General features: G+C 45.4%; 1 protein-coding gene across 1 annotated transcript in view; it reads right to left on the bottom strand.

The window, feature by feature from the left end:
• Positions 1 to 24,369, bottom strand: part of phldb1b (pleckstrin homology-like domain, family B, member 1b) — an 88,556-nt gene that overhangs the window by 28,564 nt on the left and 35,623 nt on the right. The window contains 1 exon segment of the mRNA XM_070436773.1: positions 11,814 to 13,369. Coding sequence (XP_070292874.1) covers positions 11,814 to 13,369 — 1,556 coding nt within the window.

Here is a 24,369-nt window from a genome sequence, read left to right as displayed (position 1 = left end):
TGACGCCAAGATCCAGGTCACGTGGTCAGGGAAAAACCCAAATCAAAGTCAATGGAAGTTAGCAGTTTAACAGTAGGTACTATCCTACGACCATGTCTTGATCCCAATGAGCAGACATATAGGCTGCCCATGTACCCCTGAAACAACAGTTTGCCAATCTCCAGAGCTCCTTCTCGGGGGTCTCACAAACACAGTGATTGTAGAAACAGGTGTCATTCTAAGATCTGTGCTGGCCCACCTCTGAGCAGTGATGGACTGCTGAATCACCAGGTGACCTCTAACCCCTAAAGGTCAACTGGCCCCTGCTGTAAACCCCGGGCTGCAGACGCAGCGACTCTGGTCTGACAGAGACACTAGTAGCCTTTATACTCTATTGTGTCGAAACCAACTGTACTGACTTGGATTTTCTTGTTACATTATTCATTCCAGCACAGTTAAGGTAACCGGGCCAGCTCAGTACAGCTCGGCTCGACTAAGCAGTGTGAAAGGGGTATTAGGCAATCAGTAGAATACAATGATCGGACAGAAACACAGACAAATAATATTATAAAACGTAATCACAAATGTATTTTGTTTTTTCAGATGAGGTATGTTTTGTACTTTCAGACGAAGGAGACGTTTTGATCAACTTTGTTGATCTCGTGGAAATAAACACAGCACCACATTACTCAACCAAAACAAACGAGTTAACACCTAACTAACTAGAGATACATGCAGTACATGACTAATGTTGTCAGGGGGAGGCAGGCTCTAGACCTGTTTGATGTGCCCTCAGACAGTGATTCCCTGTGATTTAGGTAAGTGGGGTACTCTGATGGGGGTTCTACACACCAAACCCTACATTAGCTTAACCTGTAATCGGAGTCAGCCAGCTTTACTAACAGAGGGTTAGAAGAACAAGCCCTGGGCTACAATATGTTCACTAGAGATATGAGGGGGAAGCACAACAACAGTGGAGCCTCCATTTGCAATGCACAACACCCACATCTTACTGGCTTTCATCTGAAAATGCCACCGTGCCTTCCYTCTCTGGATTCACATTATGGAATTAAGTCTAGAAAATGCAGGCCTGACAACACCAACAGCTGACGCAAACATAGGAAATGTGGCGTCTCCTGTTCCTTGCATTTTTTGTTTGCTAAGAATGTAGTCTACTAAGGGACAAAGTATACAGACAGCAGGCATTCCTGAGGCTTTAAAGTTTGAATGGCACAACAAATCCAGCAGCTTTTCTCCTTTTCTCTCATACCATGTAACAGGACCTGGCTGGCAGTGCAAKGCCCTGGGCTATAGAGAATCACAACTGGGTTCAAATACCATTTGTTTTAGTTTTCAAATACTTTGAGCATTTGATCGACCCAGCCTGGAGTGCCATACCGGCAAGTTTGCACTTTTGGGACTATAYCATTGYCAGACAGTGCTGCTGAAATATTTGKATGAAAATACTATTTGAACCCATGTCTGCAGAGAAAGCATACTGTATGTTCTCTCTATTCCCACCATCTCACTTCGGGCATGTTTACTTTTTTGCAGACTGTCTCTTTGATACTGTTAGAAGTTAAACGATAGTCAACATAATCGCTGTGTCATTCCACCAGACTGAACATAGTAGGCCTACTGTCTGGCTAGGTTCAAAGAGCCTAGACAGATTTATGTTGCTGTAATAGCTCGGGGGCGGCAGGTAGCCTAGTGGTTAGAGCATTGGACTAGTAACCGAAAGGTTGCTAGATCGAATCCCAGAGGTGCCAAGGTAAAAATCTGTCGTTCCCACTGTCCCACTGTTCCTAGGCCTTCATTGTAAATAGGAATTTGTTCTTAACTGACTTGCCTAGTTAAATAAATAAAAAATACCCATGTGTTTCTCTGTACATAAATCAGCATGACAGTGTTTTGAAACCTGCACATTATGGGATATTCTGATCTTMTGTTCAGTGACTGGTTGCCAGAACWTTGCTTACTCCAGCAAATTGCTAGTACGTTTTTTGGAAGCAGAGCTAGTGCCTAAAAATACCTTTAATAGTGGAGCACCCCAACTTCTAATGCACCGTTTCAGCACCCCACCTTCTAATGCAGTTTCAGCACCTCTACTCCTCTTTGAGCATGAAGTACCCTCTTTTGTTTTGCGCTATTTCTATGCTTCAAGTTATTAAGTTTTGTTTTTGCGTCTTTTACTTTCGGTTTTGTACCACAGCCGAAACAATATTTTTGGTTATGGAAAATACATCTAACAGCGGTTTAGATGGTACAATGATTCTCTACACTATACTAGCTCATTTTATCACAAATTGAAATTAGGCAAACKATTAGAAAACGGCGGAGCGATTTCTGCATGGTGCAACCTTAAAAAAATATAAATTCCCTCAGTTTATGAGCCTCAAACGGTCTCCGTAGATGTCATTAACTGGCTCCCCCGGGGTAGAGGCACGACTGAGGCAAGGTGTTACTAGAGATTTCCTAGAACCTTTAATGCACATGATACAAAAACCTGGTGGCATAGACGGAACCCGTGGAGAGGAGGCGAGGGGAGGGCGACTCATTGGATCTCCAAGTTGGCCCACACGGAGTCTCACTCTGATCCTGCAGCTTCGCTCCCTGTAGGTCTAAGTTACTGACTGGTTCCAATCACAGCATACTGTAGCATATGGCTTCCAATCCACTGTCTATTAAACACATGGCTGTTTATGGTCTAGCTCCCACTAGTCTAGTGCTTTGACACTCATTATGTGACACATAGAATTCCAAGAGTTTCCTTGAGTTCCACAACCAGCATGGCAGCATGCATACAACACTATGTAGGTAAAATACTACACTGAACAAAAATATAAAACGCAACATGTAAAGTGCTGGTCCCCTGTTTCATGAGCTGAAATAAAAGATCCCAGAAATGTTCAATACGCACTAAAAGCTAATTTCTCTCATTTTGTGCACAAATGTATATATTTTTTCAGTATATRTAGGACACAGACCTAATACTAAACAACGTCTGCAACGTGTTAGATAGTATAAGCAGTGAGAATAATCAGAAACTGGTTAAAAGCTACATAAATCTGAATAGAGACAACTGGTCAACCGATTTCAAAGATTGTGTTATAGATTTTGATTATTCAATTATGAAATCAACCAATGAAAATTCAATTTGATTATCTACAGWACAGCAAATAAAAGTCAGCAAATCCAAGTGGGATACTTACTCTCATTGTGGACATGTGAAAAGGCACAGCTCTAGGAGGACAGTGAGGCTCATTGAAGTCACACTCAAACTCCCTCCCTGAGAAAGATGAACAAACACAACCCTTCTACAGAGTCCCACCCCCAAACCCTTCCACTGTCTCCAGACCTGTGTACACAGGGAGGTGTTGGGCTTACAATGAAAGACCTTTAGTGCCCTCAATAAACAACAAGCCTCTGACTCACATTCTTACCTAGTGTACATAATGCATGTTCTCATTTCCAACCTATTCAGATGGAAGAGTTGAATTTGATGTTGCTTCAGCGTTGAGGTAGCATTGTGCAGTAGTAGCAGATCCAGCTTGCTAATAGGAGGAACACTGACTGGATTTCCCAACCAAGCTAGAGACTTATTCCATATGGGCCTCTTTCCTTATCTGCTAAAGTGTGACTCAAGGGATAAGCTCAGCCACAGGTCTAAGCCACATCCAGAGTCTGTCTGCTCCATAGGAAAATACTTTATGAGAAGTAAAATACTGACCCATAGCATGGTCCATCCCTACTATGGCCGACCTGGGATTTGAACCCACAGACCCAGAAAAGCCAAGGTCCGGGTTGACAGTACTGCTCTATAGTCAAACTGGTTGCAATTCATGAGATGGCAGTTCTTTCCACCAACTAACCCACCCACGTTCCAATTAGCCATGACTCATTCCTGGATATTTCATGTTGTTCTGCGATGTTTACYGAGTCATTCTTCCTCCCACCGCCATTTACAAGTCATCAGACAAAATGTGACCGCACAACACAAACTCGTAGCGAGCTCTCTAAGCATCATTAGCTTTCCTTATCATATTAGCAGAATGTACTTAGCCTGTTAAGCTAACCGAGTGGAAGTGATTAAACGAGTAAATGACAGTTAAGAAAGTCAAAGGAGATACAGTTAAGAAAGTCAAAGGAGATACCGCTACAGTAAAATGTCAGGGTAATTGCTTGGCATGTGAGAGATCTGGAAAAGAGTCTGCAGTGAGGATAAATGGCATGGATTCGGCATCTTACAGAAAGTGACTGATGCTCCTCGTTGGGATATTCAGGCACACTCATTTCTAGCCAGCTATTTCCAGGCATTCCCCGAGCACCGGGACTCTGTCTTTCCCTCACTCTCGCAACATCCTCTTTCTTTGAGTAAGTCAGTATCTTTCCCACCTACCACTCTCCCTAACAATTAACGACTAGGCCTATTCTTTGAATCCAAGCATCTCTTCCTCATTTTTGYCTTCTTTCCAATGTGAATCAGTGATGTGTCAGTCTCTCGCTCTTCTTTCTCCTTTTTTTTCTGTTCCTCTTTCTCGCCGTCTTCTGTCCTTTTTGCTATGCACTTCTGCATCCTTTTCCCAGTGAGCAAAACTAGTTACAATGACGTCATTATGACGTCTTTTCTGATGGCATGGTCAAATTACACCGAGTGTACAATACAACACCTTCCTAATATTGAGTTAAACTCCACCCTTTTGCCCTCAGAACAGCCTCAATGTGTCAGTGCATAGACTTTACAAGGCATTGAAAGCGTTCCACAGGGATGCTGGCCCATGTTGACTCCAACGCTTCCCACAGTTGTGTCAAGTTGGCCGGATGTCCTTTGGATGGTGGACCATTGTTGATACACACGGGAAACTTAAGCATACCCTGTTCAAAGACACTTCATTCTTTTGTCTTGCCCGTTCACCCTCTGAATGGCACACACACACAATCCATGATCTTTAACCTGTCTCCTCCCCTTCATCTACACTTATTGAAGTGGATTGAACAAATGACATCAATAAGGGATCATAGATTTCACCTGGTCAGTCTATGTCATGGAATGYTTTGTACACTCAGTGTATATACTGAGCAGAAAACAACCTAAATCTGATGTATTTTTCGGACGTCTGCTCAACAACCAGAAGAAAATACCAAACACCCCTGTGGGGAATGCCCTAATTGTAAGCCTCTCATCAGGGGTTGGATTGGAACATGTTTTGGTATTGCTTAAATGTTGCACTGTAGACACGCAACAAGGACAGCCGGCGAGTTACCAAGAACAAATTCAGAGAGTACCACTGATACAATGGCATTCTTCACAACTCATAAACCAAGAGATAAAAGAACCCCACACTCTCCTTAGTGCAGTGAACGCTGGGAAAACAACCACCTTCACCTCTTCTTTATCAGGCACAGTTCCGGGGAGGCTGAGGAAAAACACGGCGGTTTCAGTGACGCTAGTGGGCACTAACTGGAGCGGCAGCTTCAAACAGCCACATGGAAGACTAGCCCTCCAGCAGCATGTTGTGCTGGTGACTGTGTCCCAAAAGGTACCCCATTCCCTATATTCTGTAGTACACTACTTTTGACCAGGTCCCATAGGGTAAAATAGGGTGCCATTTTAGAAGCTAACTAGCTTGGCAAACCTTTCCAAACCCTGGGTACTGCATAAGCTTTACAAATAGATATGTGCTAGCCTATAAGCTAGTTCTATAGGGCAGCAAATGTGTGTTGTGGCCAACATCCACTCCACAACATCTAAAAGGCAAAACAATGAGAGTCCATGGAAGCACCAAGTCTACACCACCATACAACTAGAACWGCCTGTCTGATACTGCAGCATGCTTTATATGATCTTCATTAGACCAGGTTTGGCCAGGTGAGGTTGAACGACGGTCTCTCTCTCRCTCTCTCTTCCTCCCCCTCTCAGCTGGGCCCGTCTGAGAAGACAGAACYCACTGCCACGGCAGGATGTCGACTAGCTAAGCTCAGACCTCACAGCCAAAGAATGACCCTTGACCTCCAAGCATTTACACCCTCAGGTTGGAGTTCACCGTGGCCTAGGTTGTGTTCATTAAAAGGGTAATTTCACTCAAATAACAAAATCACATATTGGTTACCTTACAATGGAAATTATTTCCCCGTTTCAGTCTGTTTGGTTCCTAATGAACACGACTCTAGAGGCAAGACAATCTCTCAGTGACAGACGCAGGTGTCTTGAAGCTGAGGGTGTTTGACAGTGAGTGAATAAGATGCATCTTATATGTTATTAAGTAAGAAAGGAAGCGTAAGAGTTTCATGGTATGTTTCTCTGGGAGAATTGAATCAACTCAAGTAAGATCATTTTAGCACAACCATTGGTAATTCAACAGTACAGACTTGGAGATCAGGCCTAATGTAAAACGTTTCTTCTACTAATACAAATACACATGTAATCTAGCTSTGCATGTTGCACAAATGTCCAAAGTCTAAAAACTGTTTGAAACCGTAAAAAGCCCTGAACAAAACACACCCACCAACTTCAGCACACGCAGGAACACACACACACACACACCCCCTAACTCAAGCAGACATGCACGTATGCACCCCTAGTTCTACCAATTCCATATCCATTCTGGAACGACAAACAGTAATTGCATTAAACAGTACGTGCAGTCACATTGGTGAGGAAAGCTGGGTCCTCCTGAGCCAGAGAGAGTAAGTACAGCATGGCTTGGTCCCTGCTCTGTTCCGCTCTGTGTGCTTCCGATCCGCTTCCATTGAAGACTTTACGTCAATCTATTACTGGTCCTAGATCAGTGTAGTATGTACAGTAAACTGTGGCTGTACTGTGGTTCTATTGCTAGGTTCTGTTCTCAGTGCTGGCTTGTTCAGTCATTCACCTCCTCACGTTTGAGCAGAGCTCGGATGGAGATTCTTCCTCTGTCCTCAGGCCAAGGGGTCAGAGGTATTTGTTTACAATGCTCTGGTCTTGAGACTTGTTTCTGCACTCCCKTGGGAGACTGTAGAGATGGAGCTCTACTAAAATAGAGTAAGGTGAGGATACCAACTCTAGTGGAAAGACTAGCCTTTCTTAGACAACGTTTTTTTTTTTTGTTAAGAAACAAATTGCTGTTCTTTCCTTTTTTYCAGACAGAGGTGTCCTCTCCTAGGKCTGTGACAATTATGGAATTTTTGGTAACAATTAATTGTCRTGAAAATGGCTGCGGTTACTGCGGTTACTTGTAATGCATCATAGTGCATCTTTGAAAACTCGCTACGAGTGAATACAACAGCTTTGGTGACACCCGTCTCAAAAACAAATGTTTTGATCGCTTGCAACTTTTGGAAATGAAGGTTCTCCTCTCGACCGTGCCGATCTGCATGTAAAATTATTTACCCAATTAAACGAAAAAATGAAAAACTGCTATTGGGTAAACTTGATCTACTTGAATATAAAGTTGAATCCCCCTTCAACTAAAATGAATGTATTAAGACGGTTATGACGAAAACAAATTTCAGTTCACGGCTATGCCCATAATTGTCAGTCACACGATAATTGTGACAGCCCTATGACCTCCCCCCTCTCTGAATGTTCTCTGAATGCAGATAGCCTAACATATCTCCGTGCCCTATCACATGCCGTCTTAAACAACCAACGACTGCTTTCAAACAGCATGGTAGCGTGTCGTATTTGGAAAATCGTGACAATGGGACGGTAGAACTGACACAGAGAACCTAAAAAGACATGGAGCAAACTTACACAGACTAGATGAAAACAGCATCCCTTCAAAAGGAGTCTGAGTGAGAGATTTGCCACTGACCCAGATTATCTGTGAAGTGAGTAGACAGTATCTCCCCCCACCCTTTCTCTCACTCACTCTCTTTTCTCAATCCAGCTGTGGGGATCACTATAATCTGCCCTGGCTAGTAAACTCGATACCCACCGTGCTTTAAACCCCCCCACACACGCACACACGCACGTATAAGCCTTCATGGATGGTTCATATTCTAGGCCTAATGGTAGTTAGAATTATAAAGTCGTATACTGGTAGAACTACAAAATATAAAAACACCATTAAAAATCAACCCTAGCTGCTTGACCACAGAATTAGACCAGTGACAGAGAGGGCATTGTTCTAGGTCTAAACCTAGGCCATGCTGCCCGATGACAGGACGATACAGGCGAGAATATGTTTGGTGCGCTGGGTATATTTGGTGTGCTAATCCATGTGAACRCTGACAAACATGCCAGTCACGCAGAGAAGACCTCGCTCTCTCCCGTAAAGAGCCGACCGTTCTCGCTGACATTCTCACCGACTCTGAAACGTCTTTCCCTTCGATGGAAATAYTTCCCGGACAGAATTGCATGCACAAGAGACCGGGAAAGACACCAACGTAGAGAGAAAATAATGCTCTCCAGGTAAAGCAGTATAGAAACTTCAATGAAGGTCTTAAACTCTTCAGGACAACAAATATGTCCCTCGAGCTAGAGAGAACTAGCGATAATAGTCTAAATTGTATCCATGCACATTTTGAGATAGTCAGCTGAAAATGTGGTTATTTTTGTTTAGCTACGTTTAGAAATGTCCCTGTGAGCATGACGAAACGTCAGGATTATAARGTAATGGAATATGTGATGTCATCATCCTTGGACCACTCGTTACAACATTGAGGTCATCTTCAGTAGACTGCCGTTTTAACAACCCTATCTGTCTGACAGTCAGAGCAGCCAGCCAGTGACTAACGCCATATGCCTAGTGTGTTYGCCAAGGCAGCGCTTCACTAAGCAACCATGTATAGCACTACAACTCAAAGGCAGCTCAGACGTGAGAAATTATCTCCTTAACTGCCTGGACTCCTACATGACATAGAGCTCACCTCTGATTGGCTGGCAAAAATAACATCTTAAGATACTGTTTCACTGGTTTATGTGACACATGATACTTGGATGAAAGAGAATAAAGGCGCTGTATAAACATTGTAAACAGATGGTATGAATGACGTCGTCCCTGGTGAACACTTATGTTTTCTCGGGCCACAGAACACATAAATGTCTTTCCAGATCACAGAAATAATTGAGTATCGTTGGTACAGTAAACAAGTCCTATGTATAAACAGTGCTGTTAGTTTATCAGGATGCCAGAGAGCCTGTAGGGATAGATAGCTGTACCCAGCATACCCCTTTGCTTCAGGCATGACACTGATCCCCAGGGTCTGACTGACTGCATCCGGAAATAACTTGGCGACAAAGAGCAGTTAGTTACCCCTGGCCTGGCCGGACCTGCAGCATGTTGCTGGGAGACTGACTTCTGACAGACAGATGGACAGACGGCGAGCAGGCAGACAGACAGACGGTCCTTGGGTACAGAAAGTGTAGCAAATATAGCCTTGATGAATGGACTGTACACTGCCCCCCACCTCCCCTCCCCCCATGCCCCTCCAAAATAAATGACTGTGCCAGTCACATGGCGACGTCCCCATCCACCCCACTGGCAGCTCCAGTGAGAGACACTGAGGACCTGTGTCACGCTTGGCTCGCTGCACTGCCTCTCGCCGTCTCTCACCACGGCAGGAGTCTAACGCCTTCCACTTACAAGGACCTTATGTCATGCTTAGCTCTGCACAGTTCTTTCTGTGTCTAGTTGCTGGATCTTAAAGACCCGGACAGAACAGAATCTTTGGGTGGATTTAAACGGATGCAGAAATACCTCATGGTAATAATGGTTACGGGATCCGAATCCTTTCAGTGCTGCATGAGCTGAGCACACCTGGGTTCACAATGAATGCATATAATACTCGTACACCCCTCTTGATCCCTCCTCACAATGAAAATACTAGCATACCAGTTGCAAAGCTCATATGCCAGGGGCTTAATCTTGTTATAACTGGGATAGCTAGCTCACTAAGCTAAAGCCTAGGCACTAAGCTAAAGCCTAGGCATTTGCTCAGGGAGCTAATGCAAACCTTCTGGCTTCAGACTAGGTTACTAATCACGCAGGCATTACGTAATTCACCAAACCACCCCTCTTACATTTTGAAAGTCTGACCGGCAGGTGACAAAGAAAACGTAAGTCTCTACAATCTGTCCGCATTCGTAGTACCTCCCTTTATAAGGGAGGTTTATAAATTTGGTTTTAAATAAGTATTAAAAGTAAATGTAATTACTAAAATATACTTAAGTATCAAAAGTAAAAGTATAAATTGTTTCAAATTCCTTATATTAAGCAAGCCAGACGGCACCATTTTCTTGTTTTTACAGATAGCCAGGGGCACACTCCAACACTCAGCCATCATTTGCAAAAGAAGCATGCATGTTCAGTCAGTCGGCCAGATCAGAGGCAATAGGGATGACCAGGGATGTTCTCTTGATAAGGGTGTGAATTTGACCATTTTCCTGTCCTGCTAAGCATTGAAAATGTAGCAAATAGTTTTGAGTGTCAGGTCAAATGTATGGAGTAAAAAGTACATGATATTCTTTAGGAATGTTGTGAAGTAAAAGTTGTCAAAAATATAAATAGTAAAGTAAAGATACCATAAAAAAACTCCTTAAGTAGTACATTCAAGTATTTTTACACCACTGCTTACAGTATGTACATTCCCTGTTATTTCTTCTGCTATTTACATTCTGTCCTTTGTCAATATTTCCCAGTCTAATGGCACAAGGTTAAGATCATAGGTCATTATGGTTTGCTGTAATAACCATCCTTTCAATTGAAACCCCATCCATACAGAGGGAATTGCAAATACAATTTAACTGATAGGCCTAAAGGTTGGGGGATCTTGTTGTCCTTAATCAAAAAGGAACTATTATTAACTTGATCTAGATTCGAAAATTGCCTTCTTCCTGACAATCCTAGCAATTGCTTTTCTCCTTGAATTGAGAAAGACATTTCTCTAACATTTAGGGCTACAGCCTATTCCAACACATGGGGGTGACAGAGGAGACAAAGACAGACTGTGTCCATTCTGGGATTGCCAGAGATGGTTTAACTGCTGTGTAATGGAAGTAATGCTCCTGTTGGGAACCAGAGCGTAGCCCAGTATACACAGAGAGGCTAGGGCACGTCAGCGGCACMCTACTCATAGAAATAGAATGTACCCATGACTGTACCTTCATATTGCCATGTTTTGAGGGGGGTTTCCCATTCTATTACTATGGTGTACCTACAAGGAGGCAGACAAGAGTTTATCACACAGAGGCCTAAGCATATAAAAGTATTTTAAAGGTCATTGTCTCAGGCGCTTCATTAGGGACATAAGTCCAAGTCTACTGCTCCCTCCCTCTCTTTAGTGCAAAAAGGGACAACAAACAATGGGGTTGCATTGGAAAAACATGGCCGCTCCGTTACCACACGTCAGCAGTTAAGATAGTTTCACTGCTCGCTTTTCCTCACAAATGTGGACTTCACTCCCATCATTTTAGGTTAAACAAATGGTTATCTAGTAATGTGGAGGAACACTTGAGTGGAGACAGACTAAACATGTTGGTTAAAAAAGGCTATAAGCCGAACTACAGCTCCGCAGATCCAGTTGCTAAGAAACTTCAGGWTGTGTTGTTGTTTTTTAGGGTGGGAATTCACACCCTTACATATTTTATTTTTATTTGATAGATAGTGGCGTGAGAGACGGAGACAGAAAGACAGAGAGATTTTTGTGTCAACGTCAGGAGCTGGATAAAGGGCATATTTCCCAGGCAGCTGAGTTATCTCCTTGAGGACCAGTATCAAAATGAATGGTAATTTAATTGATAGTATTACTTCGAATAACTTCTAGTTTGCTATTACCCTGTACCACATAGGTCAATGATGAATTGTGTKAATAGCTAGCCTAACTCAAAGCTAACAGTAGGCTACTCCACTTACCAGTCTCTCCATCTCCTGCTCCCTGAGCCTCTCCTCTCTCTGGCGCCGGTGGTACTCCAACAGCTCGTCCTCGTTGTCGCTGATCTCAGAGATGCTGTTTTTCCGTTCCCGCATGCCCGGGTGGGGGCCCCTCTGATCCCGGGGGCCCCCAGACATCTTCCTATGGCCCCTGGGGCTGGCAAGAGGCGAAGAGCCAGGTAGGGAGCCCAGGCTGTAAGCAGGGGAGAGGGCGTTCCCAAAGCTGGCCTTCCTTCCCCCTCCCCCGCTCTCCATCATCATCAGCCCCAAGGTAGGGGAGGGGCTGCGGGCTCGGACCACACTGCCGCCAAACTGGTCCTCCGGGGGGGAGCAGGCCTTGCGTAGGAGCCTGGGGCTCTCCGGGACTCCCAGCTTCCCCAATGATGATGGGCTCTCGGGCGTTCTCAACATGGGGATACTTCCAGGGAGAGCACCCGGGAGAACAGGCACCCCTCTGCGAGCCATGGAGGGGCTGAGAGGGGGGAGCTCCCTCATGCTGCTGCCCCCACCGCCGCTGAGGTCGAGGTTCCTGCGGGACAGCCGAGGGCTCTCTGGGGGCTGCAGCGTGAGAGGGTGGGGGAAGGGGTGGTGCTGCTGGAGTGGAGAGCCCCCCTGGATTATGTGGACGATGGGGTCCAGGGGAGGCTGGAAGGCCCTGCTGGGCTGGGATAGCAGCTGTCTGGAAGAGCTGGAGGTGAGGGAGCGGTCCGCCTGCTCTCTGAAGGGGCTAGCCGGACGCTCCTGGAGGATGGTGCCCGCTTTCGTCCTGGGGCTGGATGGGGAGGAGGACGTGGCGGCGTAGGGGAAATTGGAGGTGAGTCTGGGGCTACTTGGCACTGCGTTCCTGCCCATGCCCATGTACCCGGCATCGGCTGATGCAACAGATAGGTGGGTCAGTCTGGGGCTCTCGGAACCCATCACCCCTGGGCTGTCCAGGCTCTGGCCTCTGCGGGCCAGCTTGGGGCTCTGGGGGGCCTCCAGGAGACATTTCCTCTGGAGCCTGGGGCTCTCAGGGACCCTCTGCACCCCACCGCCGGGGCTGTAGTTTGTCATGATGGTCCTTGGCTGGGGGATGGGTGGTGTAGTTGTGTAGTTGTAGCTGGATGAGCGGACTGGCACGGGGGGCAGGGATAGGTCCTGGGGGTCCAGGCAGCCGCTGGGAGAAGGGCTGTTGTAGCTGCCTGCGCTGCTGGCCGCCGAGGGAGAGGACAGGGGGGAGAAGGGCGGGGAGGTGTTCTCATAGCTGGAGCCCACTGACATGGCCCCCGGGCTGGTGGGAGGGGAGAGGAGGTAGCGGCCTCCTCCGTTGACCATGGGGGACAGCGGGGAGTGGGGGATGGGGTAGTCTGGCTTTTTTGAGTCTGAAGAGGAAGGCTGGGGATCATCCATGACTAGGGAGTCCATGATGTCCTGGAGGTCCTTTTCGATGGAGCTGACGATGGCACTATGCTCGGAGCGTGGGACTCTCTCACCGGGGGCTGGGTGGTGCGACTGGGATGCTCCTGATTGATGGTTCCCATTGACCAGGCTCTTTGAGTCTGTAGGGAAAACAGAACTAATATCACTCACTAGGCTATACTATGAGTGAAGACTATGACCACTGCAATATATACAGTTATATATTGTGCATATATTATACATTATAGATACCAAAATGTGCAAAATTTACAGTATGGTATATCCCTGAAAACATGACAAATAGAAACAGACATAGGCTCTAAGAGCTGAATAGATAATGAGATGATGTTGAGAGAATTGAATGGACCGTAAAGTTCATAAATGGACTGTATCTTACRGTTGCACCACCACTCATTTATATAAAGTGCCTTGTTACTTTTATTATAGAACCTAAGCCTTTAGCACAAGTACCTTCAATTGGCTTCTATGTTTTATAGGTTGGCCACACTTCAAGCCATCAATTATCTTAGAGCGCTTCTAAATTTAAACCTGCCCACTGTCCAACTTAATTCACCCAAATCACAATTTGCATGAAGAAATTCTAATGAGAAAAAGGAAAAAGAGAGAGAAAGATACAGAGCAGCGAACAGAGACCAAGAAAGAGTGAGAGAAACAGGGGGAGAGAGATTGAGAGAGCGAGAGAGAGAGAGACAAAGGCAGCAAAAGACAGTCTTTGGAAAGATTGAGGGGAAAATGTGCCAGTATAACCCAATTACTGTGTGGCTGGAGAGCAGCGCAGGCCAGGGCACAGTGGTAATTCAATTGAAATCGCAGGCAACCCGCAGCCTCCCCATAATGTCAACGTTGTAGATTAGGGAGCACAAGGGGACATCCAGGTGTAATCTATGGTATTAATATGATATGCTAATAGGCTGCAACCAGGAATAAGCAATGTGATCATTTGTATGATGGCAGGTAAGCCTAGCGGTTAGAGCGTTGGGCCAGTAACCGAAAGGTCGCTGGTTCGAATACCTGAGCCGAAAGGCACTTACCCCTAATTTGCGCCAGGGGCAMCGTACTACTATGGCTGACCCTGTAAAACAACATTTCACTGCACCTATCCGATGTATGTGAAAATAACACTGCTGGGTTTTCATGTTCAACAGTTCCTGTGTGTATCAAGAATGGTCCACCACCCAAAGGACATCCAGCCAACTTGACACAACTRTGGGAAGCATTGGAGTCAACATGGGCCAGCATCCCTGTGGAATACTTTCGACACCATGTCGACCTGACAAATTGAGGCTGTTCTGAGGGCAAAGGGGTGGGGGGGTGCGACTCAATATTAAGTTAAAAAATAAAATAAAAATGTTTGGTATACTCAGTATATATAAACAAATTAGTGAGATCACGCATCTTTGGCAACTCTTGTATGTGGAAATATGTACTGTATGCATGTGAATATGTATATGAACATATTTCTGTAACATCGATATCATGCACATGTCAAATATGAAAGCCATTCCAAATACAGCTCTGTTTCAAATAGGGTACTTTCAGTCTAGAATAAACAAGTTACTGTGTATCACTGCAGTAAATAACCACCTTCATTTTGCTTTCTATTCATAAATATGACCTCATAGCCCTGGATGATGAAGAGGCTTTACAAATAATGCATAAGCACTATTTGTTCAGCAAAGAGCTGGGAGTAGGCTATCTGCCTGGTCTTTCTACAATGACTCAACCAGAGTTCTTCATCTGCCAAGCAGAAAAACTATTCAAGCATCATGTCATTTTGAGTGACAGCACGACCACCATATGGCCCCAATACATGTTGGTGTAAATTACAATTATATGGATATTTGTCGGTTACTTGGTTATTCATTTTCCCCGTTATTTTGTCAGCCCAGAACAGGCCACATGGTCGTAGGATGTCGCCAGCATTTCGATTGTCAAACGTCTCTGAAGATGAATAGACCCACAATGTCAAAAACGTAGAGAATGACCGTGAAAATACATTAGTCTCTGTCACTACACCAAAGCGGTAAATAATAATAATTATAAGTACTTACATGAATGGGTAAGCCTGCGACTAAGACATAATGACTTATGACCCAGCTAAAACCCAAACGCTGGAGCCGGCATTTCTACCTCAATAAAGCTACATTTACCGAAGCCTGTCGTAGCCTACCCGGCTCTCCGCACCCGGGAAGGTTGACAGAGTGATATTCCAGCCGGGTTTCGTGTGCCAGGCGCCGCTACCCTGCTAGCTCGCTCCCCCTCCCTTCCCTGTCCACCGTGCTGATGTGACGGCCTGGTAGTTTACGGGGGCGGGAACTACGGCGTCTGTTTTTCTTCTTAAAGGGGCAGTGCAGTCAAAAACGTATTTTATATATATTTCTACACTATGAGCTTGGATTATTACTGTGAAATTGTCTACATTCTTATAATACCTTTTGAGTGTAAGAGCAGTTTGAAAAGACTGCCTGAAATTTCAACTCATTTTGTATAAATTAGGCAGTATAAATTCATTCAATTCAATTCAAGGGGCTTTATTGGCATGGAAAACATAAGTTAACGTTGCCAAAGCAAGTAAATTAGTAAATTAATAGACCAATAACAAAGGGTTCCTGTAAAGAAAAGGGTTCCTGTAAAGAAAATATGCAAATTTTCCCACCAGTGCTGTTTCCACCAAACAGATTTGTTGCGGATAAAAATCAGTGTGTGATGACAGTGCACACATAATTTATTTTTTCGCTTACATTTTCATGTACCAAATAAATGTGTTGTGATGTGTTTCCATCACATTTTCAACTCTACAGATAGTTGTCACAAAAACTGTTCCTTTAGCAAACATGCCTACTCTGGTCTGGGAACCTGCGCTCTAGCCCACAACTTGCAGATACAGTGCGGGTAGACCAGTCTACATGAGATTATGGATAAGAGCGATTACAGATTACAAAGGAAGACCCAGCCGTGATGTCCCCAACGATGCCTCTCTACCAGACAAACTCTATGCAATCTATGCACGCCTTGACAATACCAACATCGTACCGGGTGTGAGGGCCGCCACCGACCCAGAAGATTGGGTTTGATCTCGCTCTCCAAGGCCAATGTGAGTAAAGTCTTTAATCAGGTCCGCGGGGTACGATGGCATTCCAGGGTGCTTTCTCAGAGCATGTGAAGAACAGCTGGCAGGTATATTCCCGGTAATTTTCAACATCTCCTTGTCCCAGTCTGTAATCCCAACATGTTTTAAGATGACCACCATCATCCCTGTTCCAAGATGACCACCATCATCCCTGTTCCCAAGAACTCTAAGGCTTCATGCCACAATGACTACCACCCTGTAGCATTCACATCTGTAATCATGAAGTGCTTTGAGAGACTGGTTATGGAACACATCAACTCCATCATCCCAGACACCCTAGAACCACTCCAATTTGCAATAACGCCCCAACAGATCAATAGATGACGCAATCTCAGTTGCACTCAACACTGCCCTCACCCACCTAGATAAGAGGAATACCTACTGTATGTGAGAATGCTGTTCATTAAATACAGCTCAGCTTTCAACACCATTGTCCCCTCCAAGCTCGTCACCAAGCTTAGGACCCTGGGACTAAACACCTCCCTCTGCAACTGGATCCTAGACTTCCTGACGGGCCAACCCCAGGTGGTGAGGGTAGGCAACATCAACTCTGCCACGCTGACCCTCGACACAGGGGCCACAAAGAGGTGTGTGCCTAGTCCCCTCCTGTACTCCCTGTTCACCTATACTGCGTGGCCACGTATAACTCCAACTCCATCATCAAGTTTGATGACGACACGACGGTGGTAGACCTGATCACTGCCGACGATGAGACAGACTACAGGGAGGTGGTCAGTGACCTGGCAGTGTGGAGCCCCAACAATAACCTCTCCCTCAACATCAGTAAGACCAAGGAGCTGAGCTCCCTGCCATCCAGGACCTCTATAGGACGACCCTGCCTCACACAGGAAGCGGCGCAGGTCCTAATCCAGGCACTTGTSMTCTCCCGTCTGGATTACTGCAACTCGCTGTTGGCTGGGCTCCCTGCCTGTGCCATTAAACCCCTACAACTCATCCAGAACGCCGCAGCCCGTCTGGTGTTCAACCTTCCCAAGTTCTCTCACGTCACCCCGCTCCTCCGCTCTCTCCACTGGCTTCCAGTTGAAGCTCGCATCCGCTACAAGACCATGGTGCTTGCCTACGGAGCTGTGAGGGGAACGGCACCTCCGTACCTTCAGGCTCTGATCAGGCCCTACACCCAAACAAGGGCACTGCGTTCATCCACCTCTGGCCTGTTCGCCTCCCTACCTCTGAGGAAGTACAGTTCCCGCTCAGCCCAGTCAAAACTGTTCGCTGCTCTGGCACCCCAATGGTGGAACAAACTCCCTCACGACGCCAGGTCAGCGGAGTCAATCACCACCTTCCGGAGACAYCTGAAACCCCACCTCTTTAAGGAATACCTAGGATAGGATAAAGTAATCCTTCTACCCCCCCCCCCCCTTAAAAGAGTTAGATGCACTATTGTAAAGTGGTTGTTCCACTGGATATCATAAGGTGAATGCACCAATTTGTAAGTCGCTCTGGATAAGAGCGTCTGCTAAATGACTTAAATGTAAATGTAAATGTATATCGGGAGGTGTAAAAGGAAGGCCCGGAAAATCATTAAAGACTCCAGCYACCCATGCCATAGACTGTTCACTCTGCTTCCGAATGGCAAGCGGTACCGGTGCATCAAGTCGGACACCAACAGGCACCTGAACAGCTTCTATCCCCATGTCATAAGACTGCTAAATAGCTAACTAAAATACATAACAAAATGCCTACACGGACTATCTGAGTTGACCTTTGTATTTTATTCTTATTTTTATGCACATTCACAGGACTCTACATACTACGCACACTGATACTCCAACACACGGCGTGTGTGACTCACAAGTGGCTCAGCGGTCTAAGGCACTGCATCTCAGTGCAAGAGGCGTCACTACAGTCCCTGGTTCGATTGCAGGCTGTATCACATCCGGCCGTGATTGGGAGTCCCATCGGGCGACGCACAATTGGCCCAGCGTCGTCCAGGTTTGGCCGGAGTAGGCCGTCATTGTAAATAAGATTTTTTTCTTAATTGACTTGCCTAGTTAAATAAAGGTTAAATTCCAAAATTTTAAAAATACAATCATCTTACAGTACCCTCGGAAAGTATTCAGACCCCTTGACTTTTTCCAAATTCTGTTACGTTATAGCCGTATTTTAAAATTGATTAATCTACACACAATACCCTGTAATGATGAAGCAAAAAAACAGGTTTTACAAATTTTGGGAAATGTATTAAAAATAAAAACAGATTTTTTTAAAACCTTATTTACTTAAGAATTCATACCACATGCTATGAGACTCGAAATTGAGCTCAGGTGCATCCTGTTTCCATTTATCATCCTTGAGATGTTTCTACAACTTGATTGGAGTCCACTTGTGGTAAATCCAATTGATTGGACATGATTTGGAAAGGCACACACCTGTTTATAAAAGGTCCCACAGTTGACAGTGCATATCACAGCRAAAACCAAGCCATGAGGTTGAAGGTATTGTCCATAGATCTCCGAGACAGGATTGCGTTGAGGAACAGATCGGGGGAAGGGTACCAAAACATTTCGACAGCATTAAAGGTCCCCAAGAACACAGTGGCCTCCATCATTCTTAAATGGAAGTTTGGAACCACCGAGATTCTTCTAAGAGCTGGCCACCCGGCCAAACTGAGCAATCGGGGAAGAAGGGCCTTGGTCAGGGAGGTGACCAAGAACCCAATGGTCACTCTGACAGAGCTCTAGAGTTCCTCTGTGGAGATGGGACAACCATCTCTGCAGCACCACCAATCAGGCCTTTATGGTAGAGTGGCCAGACAGAAGCCACTCCTCAGTAAAAGGCACATGAGAGCCCGCTTGGAGTTGCCAAAAGGCCCCTAAAGACTCTCAAATCATGAGAAACAAGATTCTCTGGTCTGATGAAACCAAGATTTAACTCTTCGGCCTGAATGCCAAGTGCCACGTCTGGAGGAAACCTGGCACCATCCCTACGGTGAAGCATGGTGGTGGCAGCATTATGCTGTGGGAATGTTTTTCAGCAGCAGGGACTAGGAGACTAGTCAGGATCGAGCAGGATCGAGGCAAAGATGAACGGAGCAAAGTACAGAGATCCTTGATGAAAACCTGCCCCAGAGCGCTCAGAACCTCAGACTGGGGTGAAGGTTCCTCGTCCAACAGGACAACGACCCTAAGCACACAGCCAAGACAGGGAGGCGGCCTATGTCACGGTGCGGTGGCCTATGTCACGGGGTGGCGGCCTATGTATATTTGTAAACAACATCTGGTGCACGATATCTAAGGAAGTCTCAAGGTTTTGCTCGCCTGAGGTAGAGTGTCTCATGATAAGCTGTAGACCACACTATCTACCTAGAGAGTTTTCATCTGTATTTTTCGTAGATGTCTACATATCACCACAGACCGATGCTGGCCCTGAAACCGCACTCAATGAGCTGTATACCGCCATAAGCAAACAGGAAAACACTCCTCCAGAGGAAGCGCTCCTAGTGGCCGGGGACCATAATGTAGGGAAACTTAAATCAGTTTTACCTAATTTCTATCAACATGTTAAATGTGCAACCAGAGGAAAAAAACTCTAGACCACCTTTACTCCACACACAGAGACGCGAACAAAGCACTCCCTCGCCCTCCAGTTGGAAAATCTGACCATAATTCTATCCTCCTTATTCCTGCTTACAAGCTAAAATTAAAGCAGGAAGCACCAGTGACTCGGTAAATAAAAAAGTGGTCAGATGAAGCAGATGCAAAACTACAATCGATGGCATTGAGGAGTACACCATATCAGTCACTGGCTTTATCAATAAGTGTATCGATGACGTCGTCCCTACAGTGACTGTATGTACATACCCCAACCAGAAGCCATGGATTACAGGCAACATTCGAACTGAGCTAAAGGGTAGAGCTGCCACTTTCAAGAAGCGGGACTCTAACCTGGAAGCTTATAAGAAATCCCACTATGCCTTCCGACGAACCATCAAACAGGCAAAGCATCACAACAGGATTAAGATCGAATGTTGGCTGGCTCCGATGCTCGTCGGATGTGGCCTGGCTTGCAAACTATTACAGACTACAAAGGGAAGCACAGCCGAGAGCTGCCCAGTGACACAAGCCTACCAGATGAGCTAAATTACTTCTATGCCCGCTTCGAGGCAAGTAACACTGAAACATGCATGAGAGCATCAGCTGTTCCGAACGACTGTGTGATCACGCTCTYCACAGCCGATGTAAGACCTTTAATCAGGTCAACATTCACAAGGCCGCAGGGCCAGACAGATTACCAGGACATGTACTCCGATCATGCACGGACCAACTGGCAAGTGTCTTCACTGACATTTTCAACCTCTCCCTGTCYGAGTCTGTAATACCAACATGTTTCAAGCAGACCACCATAGTCCCTGTGCCCAAGAACACTAAGGTAACCTGCCTAAATGACTACCGACCCGTAGCACTCACGTCGGTAGCCATGAAATACTTTGAAAGGCTGGTCATGGCTCACAACAACACCATTATCCGCAGGACCCTTAGACCCACTCCAATTTGCATGCCACCCACACAGACGGCCTACAGGGAGGAGGTGAGGGCCTCGGAGTGTGGTGTCAGGAAAATAACCTCACACTCAACGTCAACAAAACAAAGGAGATGATTGTGGACTTCAGGAAACAGCAGAGGGAGCACCCCCCTATCCACATTGACGGGTCAGTAGTGGAGAAGGTGAAGTTTTAAGTTCCTCGGTGTACACATCACGGACAAACTGAATTGGTCCACCCACACAGACAGCGTTGTGAAGAAGGCGCAGCAGCGCCTCTTCAACCTCAGGAGGCTGAAGAAATTCGGCTTGTCACCAAAAGCACTCACAAACTTCTACAGATGCACAATCGAGAGCATCCTGTCGGGCTGTATCACCGCCTGGTACGGCAACTGCTCCGCCCACAACCGTAAGGCTCTCCAGAGGGTAGTGAGGTCTGCAGAACGCATCACCGGGGGCAAACTACCTGCCCTCCAGGACACCTACACACCACCGATGTCACAGGAAGGCCATAAAGATCATCAAGGACAACAACCACCCAAGCCACTGCCTGTTCACCCCGCTATCATCCAGAAGGCGAGGTCAGTACAGGTGCATCAAAGCAGGGACCGAGAGACTGAAAAACAGCTTCTATCTCAAGGCCATCAGACTTTAAACAGCCACCACTAACATTTAGCGGCCGCTGCCAACATACTGACTCAACTCCAGCCACTTTAAAAATGGGAATTGATGGAAATTATGTAAAAATGTACCACTAGCCACTTTAAACAATGCCACTTAATATAATGTTTACATACCCTACATTACCCATCTCATATGTATATACTGTACTCTATATCATCTACTGCCCCTACATTACCCATCTCATATGTATTACTGTACTCTATATCATCTACTGCATCTTGCCATCTTTATGTAATACATGTACCACTAGCCACTTTAAACTATGCCACTTTATGTTTACATACCCTACAGTACTCATCTCATATGTATATACCGTACTCTATACCATCTACTGCATCTTGCCATGCCGTTCTGTACAACCACTCATTCATATATCTTTATGTAAATACAAGGTAGTAGTTGTGGAATTGTTAGGTTAGTTACTTGTTTGGTTATTACTGCATTGTCGGAACTAGAAGCACAAGCTTTTCGCTACACTCGCATTAACATCTGCTAACCATGTGTATGTGACTAATAAAATTTGATTTGATTTGATTTGAGATAATGCAATCTCTATTGCACTCCACACTGCCTTTCACACCTGGACAAAAGGAACACCTATCTGAGAATGCTATTCATTGACTACAGAACAACGTTCAACACCATAGTGCCTCAAAGCTCATCACTAAGCTAAGGACCCTGGGACTAAACACCTCCTCTGCAACTGGATCCTGGACTTCTTGACGGGCTGCCCCCAGGTGGTAAGGGTGGGTAACAACACATCCTCCGCGCTGATCGTCAATAGGGGGCCCCACAGGGGGCGTGCTCAGTCCCCTCCTGTACTCCCTGTTCACTCATGACTGCACGGTCAAGCACGACTCCAACACCATCATTAAGTTTGCCGATGACACAACAGAAAACGATGAGACAGCCTATAAGGAGGAGGTCAGAGACCTGACCATGTGGTGCAAGGACAACAACCTCCCCCTCAACATGATCAAGACAAAGGAGATGGTTGTGGACTACAGGAGACAGAGGACCGAACATGCCCCCATTCTCATCGACGGGGCTGCAGTGGAGCAGGTTGAGAGCCTAAAGTTCCTTGGCGTCCACATCACCAACAAACGAACATGGTCCAAGCACACCAAGACAGTCGTGAAGAGGGCACGAAGCACGACAAAACCTATTCCCCCTCAGGAGACTGAAAAGATTTGGCATGGGTCCTCAGATACTCAAAAGGTTCTACAGCTGCACCATCGAGAGCATCCTGACAGGTTGCATCACTGCCTGGTATGGCAACTGCTTGGCCTCTGACCGCAAGGCACTACAGAGGGTAGTGCGTACGGCCCAGTACATCACTGCGGCCAAGCTTCCTGCCATCCAGGACCTCTCAGCTTAGAGACAGTGACCTTTCCAAGGTAAGGATGGAAAGTGTGATTTAACAATTCGCTGCCTACAATAATGCAGGCCTATTATTATCATGTTTGGTAACATTGCCCATGTATTTATTTTCAGAGTTTCAATTAGTTGTAAAAATATCTCAGAACTCTGCTGAATTTCCTCAATTGAAGGTCAGCTAAGTTAACCTCGGCTACTTAACRTTACTAGCTCGGTATTTGAAGTTGTTATATTATCATTGGTAGTCTATTATCAGGTAAAAGCATATGTTTATTATTCATAATTTCTCAAATATGTATTAGCTAATCATTCAGTCGAATACGCTATACTACAGCCATTGAATCTGTCTTTGAGCGTTAAGGGACGTTAATGGCTAGCTCGGTCCACGACATTGTTATTATACTTTTCAATCTTGAAATACAAGGGCAAATGTTATTAATCAGTGACTGAAATTTTGCACTACGTGATATTTTGCACTACGTGATATTCACTTCCGGACTTGGAGAGCGCGCAAAGCGTTGTAGAACGCCCCTCTGAATAACGGGCATAGTTTTGGCTTAACTGCGTTGGGAAAAAGCAAGACGCAACTCTACCTACATGTACATATTACTTCAATTACCTCGACACCGGTGACTCTGTACCAGTACCCCCTGTAAATAGCCCCGCTATTGTTATTTATCTCCTGCTTTTTAATAATTTGTTATTTTTATCTCTTTTTTTTTTGTTGGTATTTTCTTAACTGCATTGTTGGTTAAGGGCTTGTAAGTAAGCATTTCACTGTAAGGTCTACTACACCTGTTGTATTTGGCGCATGTGACAAATTTTTGAAGACAATGCAGGAGTGGCTTCGGGACAAGTCTCTGAATGTCCTTGAGTGGCCCAGCTAGAGCCCGGACTTGAACCCGATCAAACATCTCTGGATAGACCTGAAAATAACTGTGCAGCAACGCTCCCCCTCCAACCTGACAGAGCTTGAGAGGATATTCAGAGAAGCATGGGAGAAACACCACAAATACAGGTGTGCCAAGCTTGTAGTGTCATACCCAAAAAGACTCGAGGCTGTTGTCGCTACCAAAGGTGCTTCAACAAAGTACTGAGTAAAGAGTCTGAATATTTATGTAAATGTAGTATTTCAGTTTTTTCTAAATAATAAATTAGCAAAAAATTCTAAACCTGTTTTTGCTTTGTCATTATGGGGTATTGTGTGTAAACTGATTTAATACATTTTAGAATAAGGTTGTAACGTAACAAAATGTGGAAAAAGTCAAGGGGTCTGAATACTTTACGAAGGCACAGTATATGCTGCTGCTACTCTGTTTATCATATATTCTGATGCCTAGTCACCTTACCCCTGTACATACAGTATCTCCCTCTATCGATCCAGTATCCTTTCACATTGTAAATATGGTTGTGGAACTGACCCTGTAT

This window comes from Salvelinus sp. IW2-2015, linkage group LG4p (assembly GCF_002910315.2).
Source record: "Salvelinus sp. IW2-2015 linkage group LG4p, ASM291031v2, whole genome shotgun sequence".
Lineage (NCBI taxonomy): Eukaryota > Metazoa > Chordata > Actinopteri > Salmoniformes > Salmonidae > Salvelinus > Salvelinus sp. IW2-2015.
Note: the sequence above shows the minus strand (reverse complement) of the source record. Positions and strands in the feature narration are given on the sequence as shown.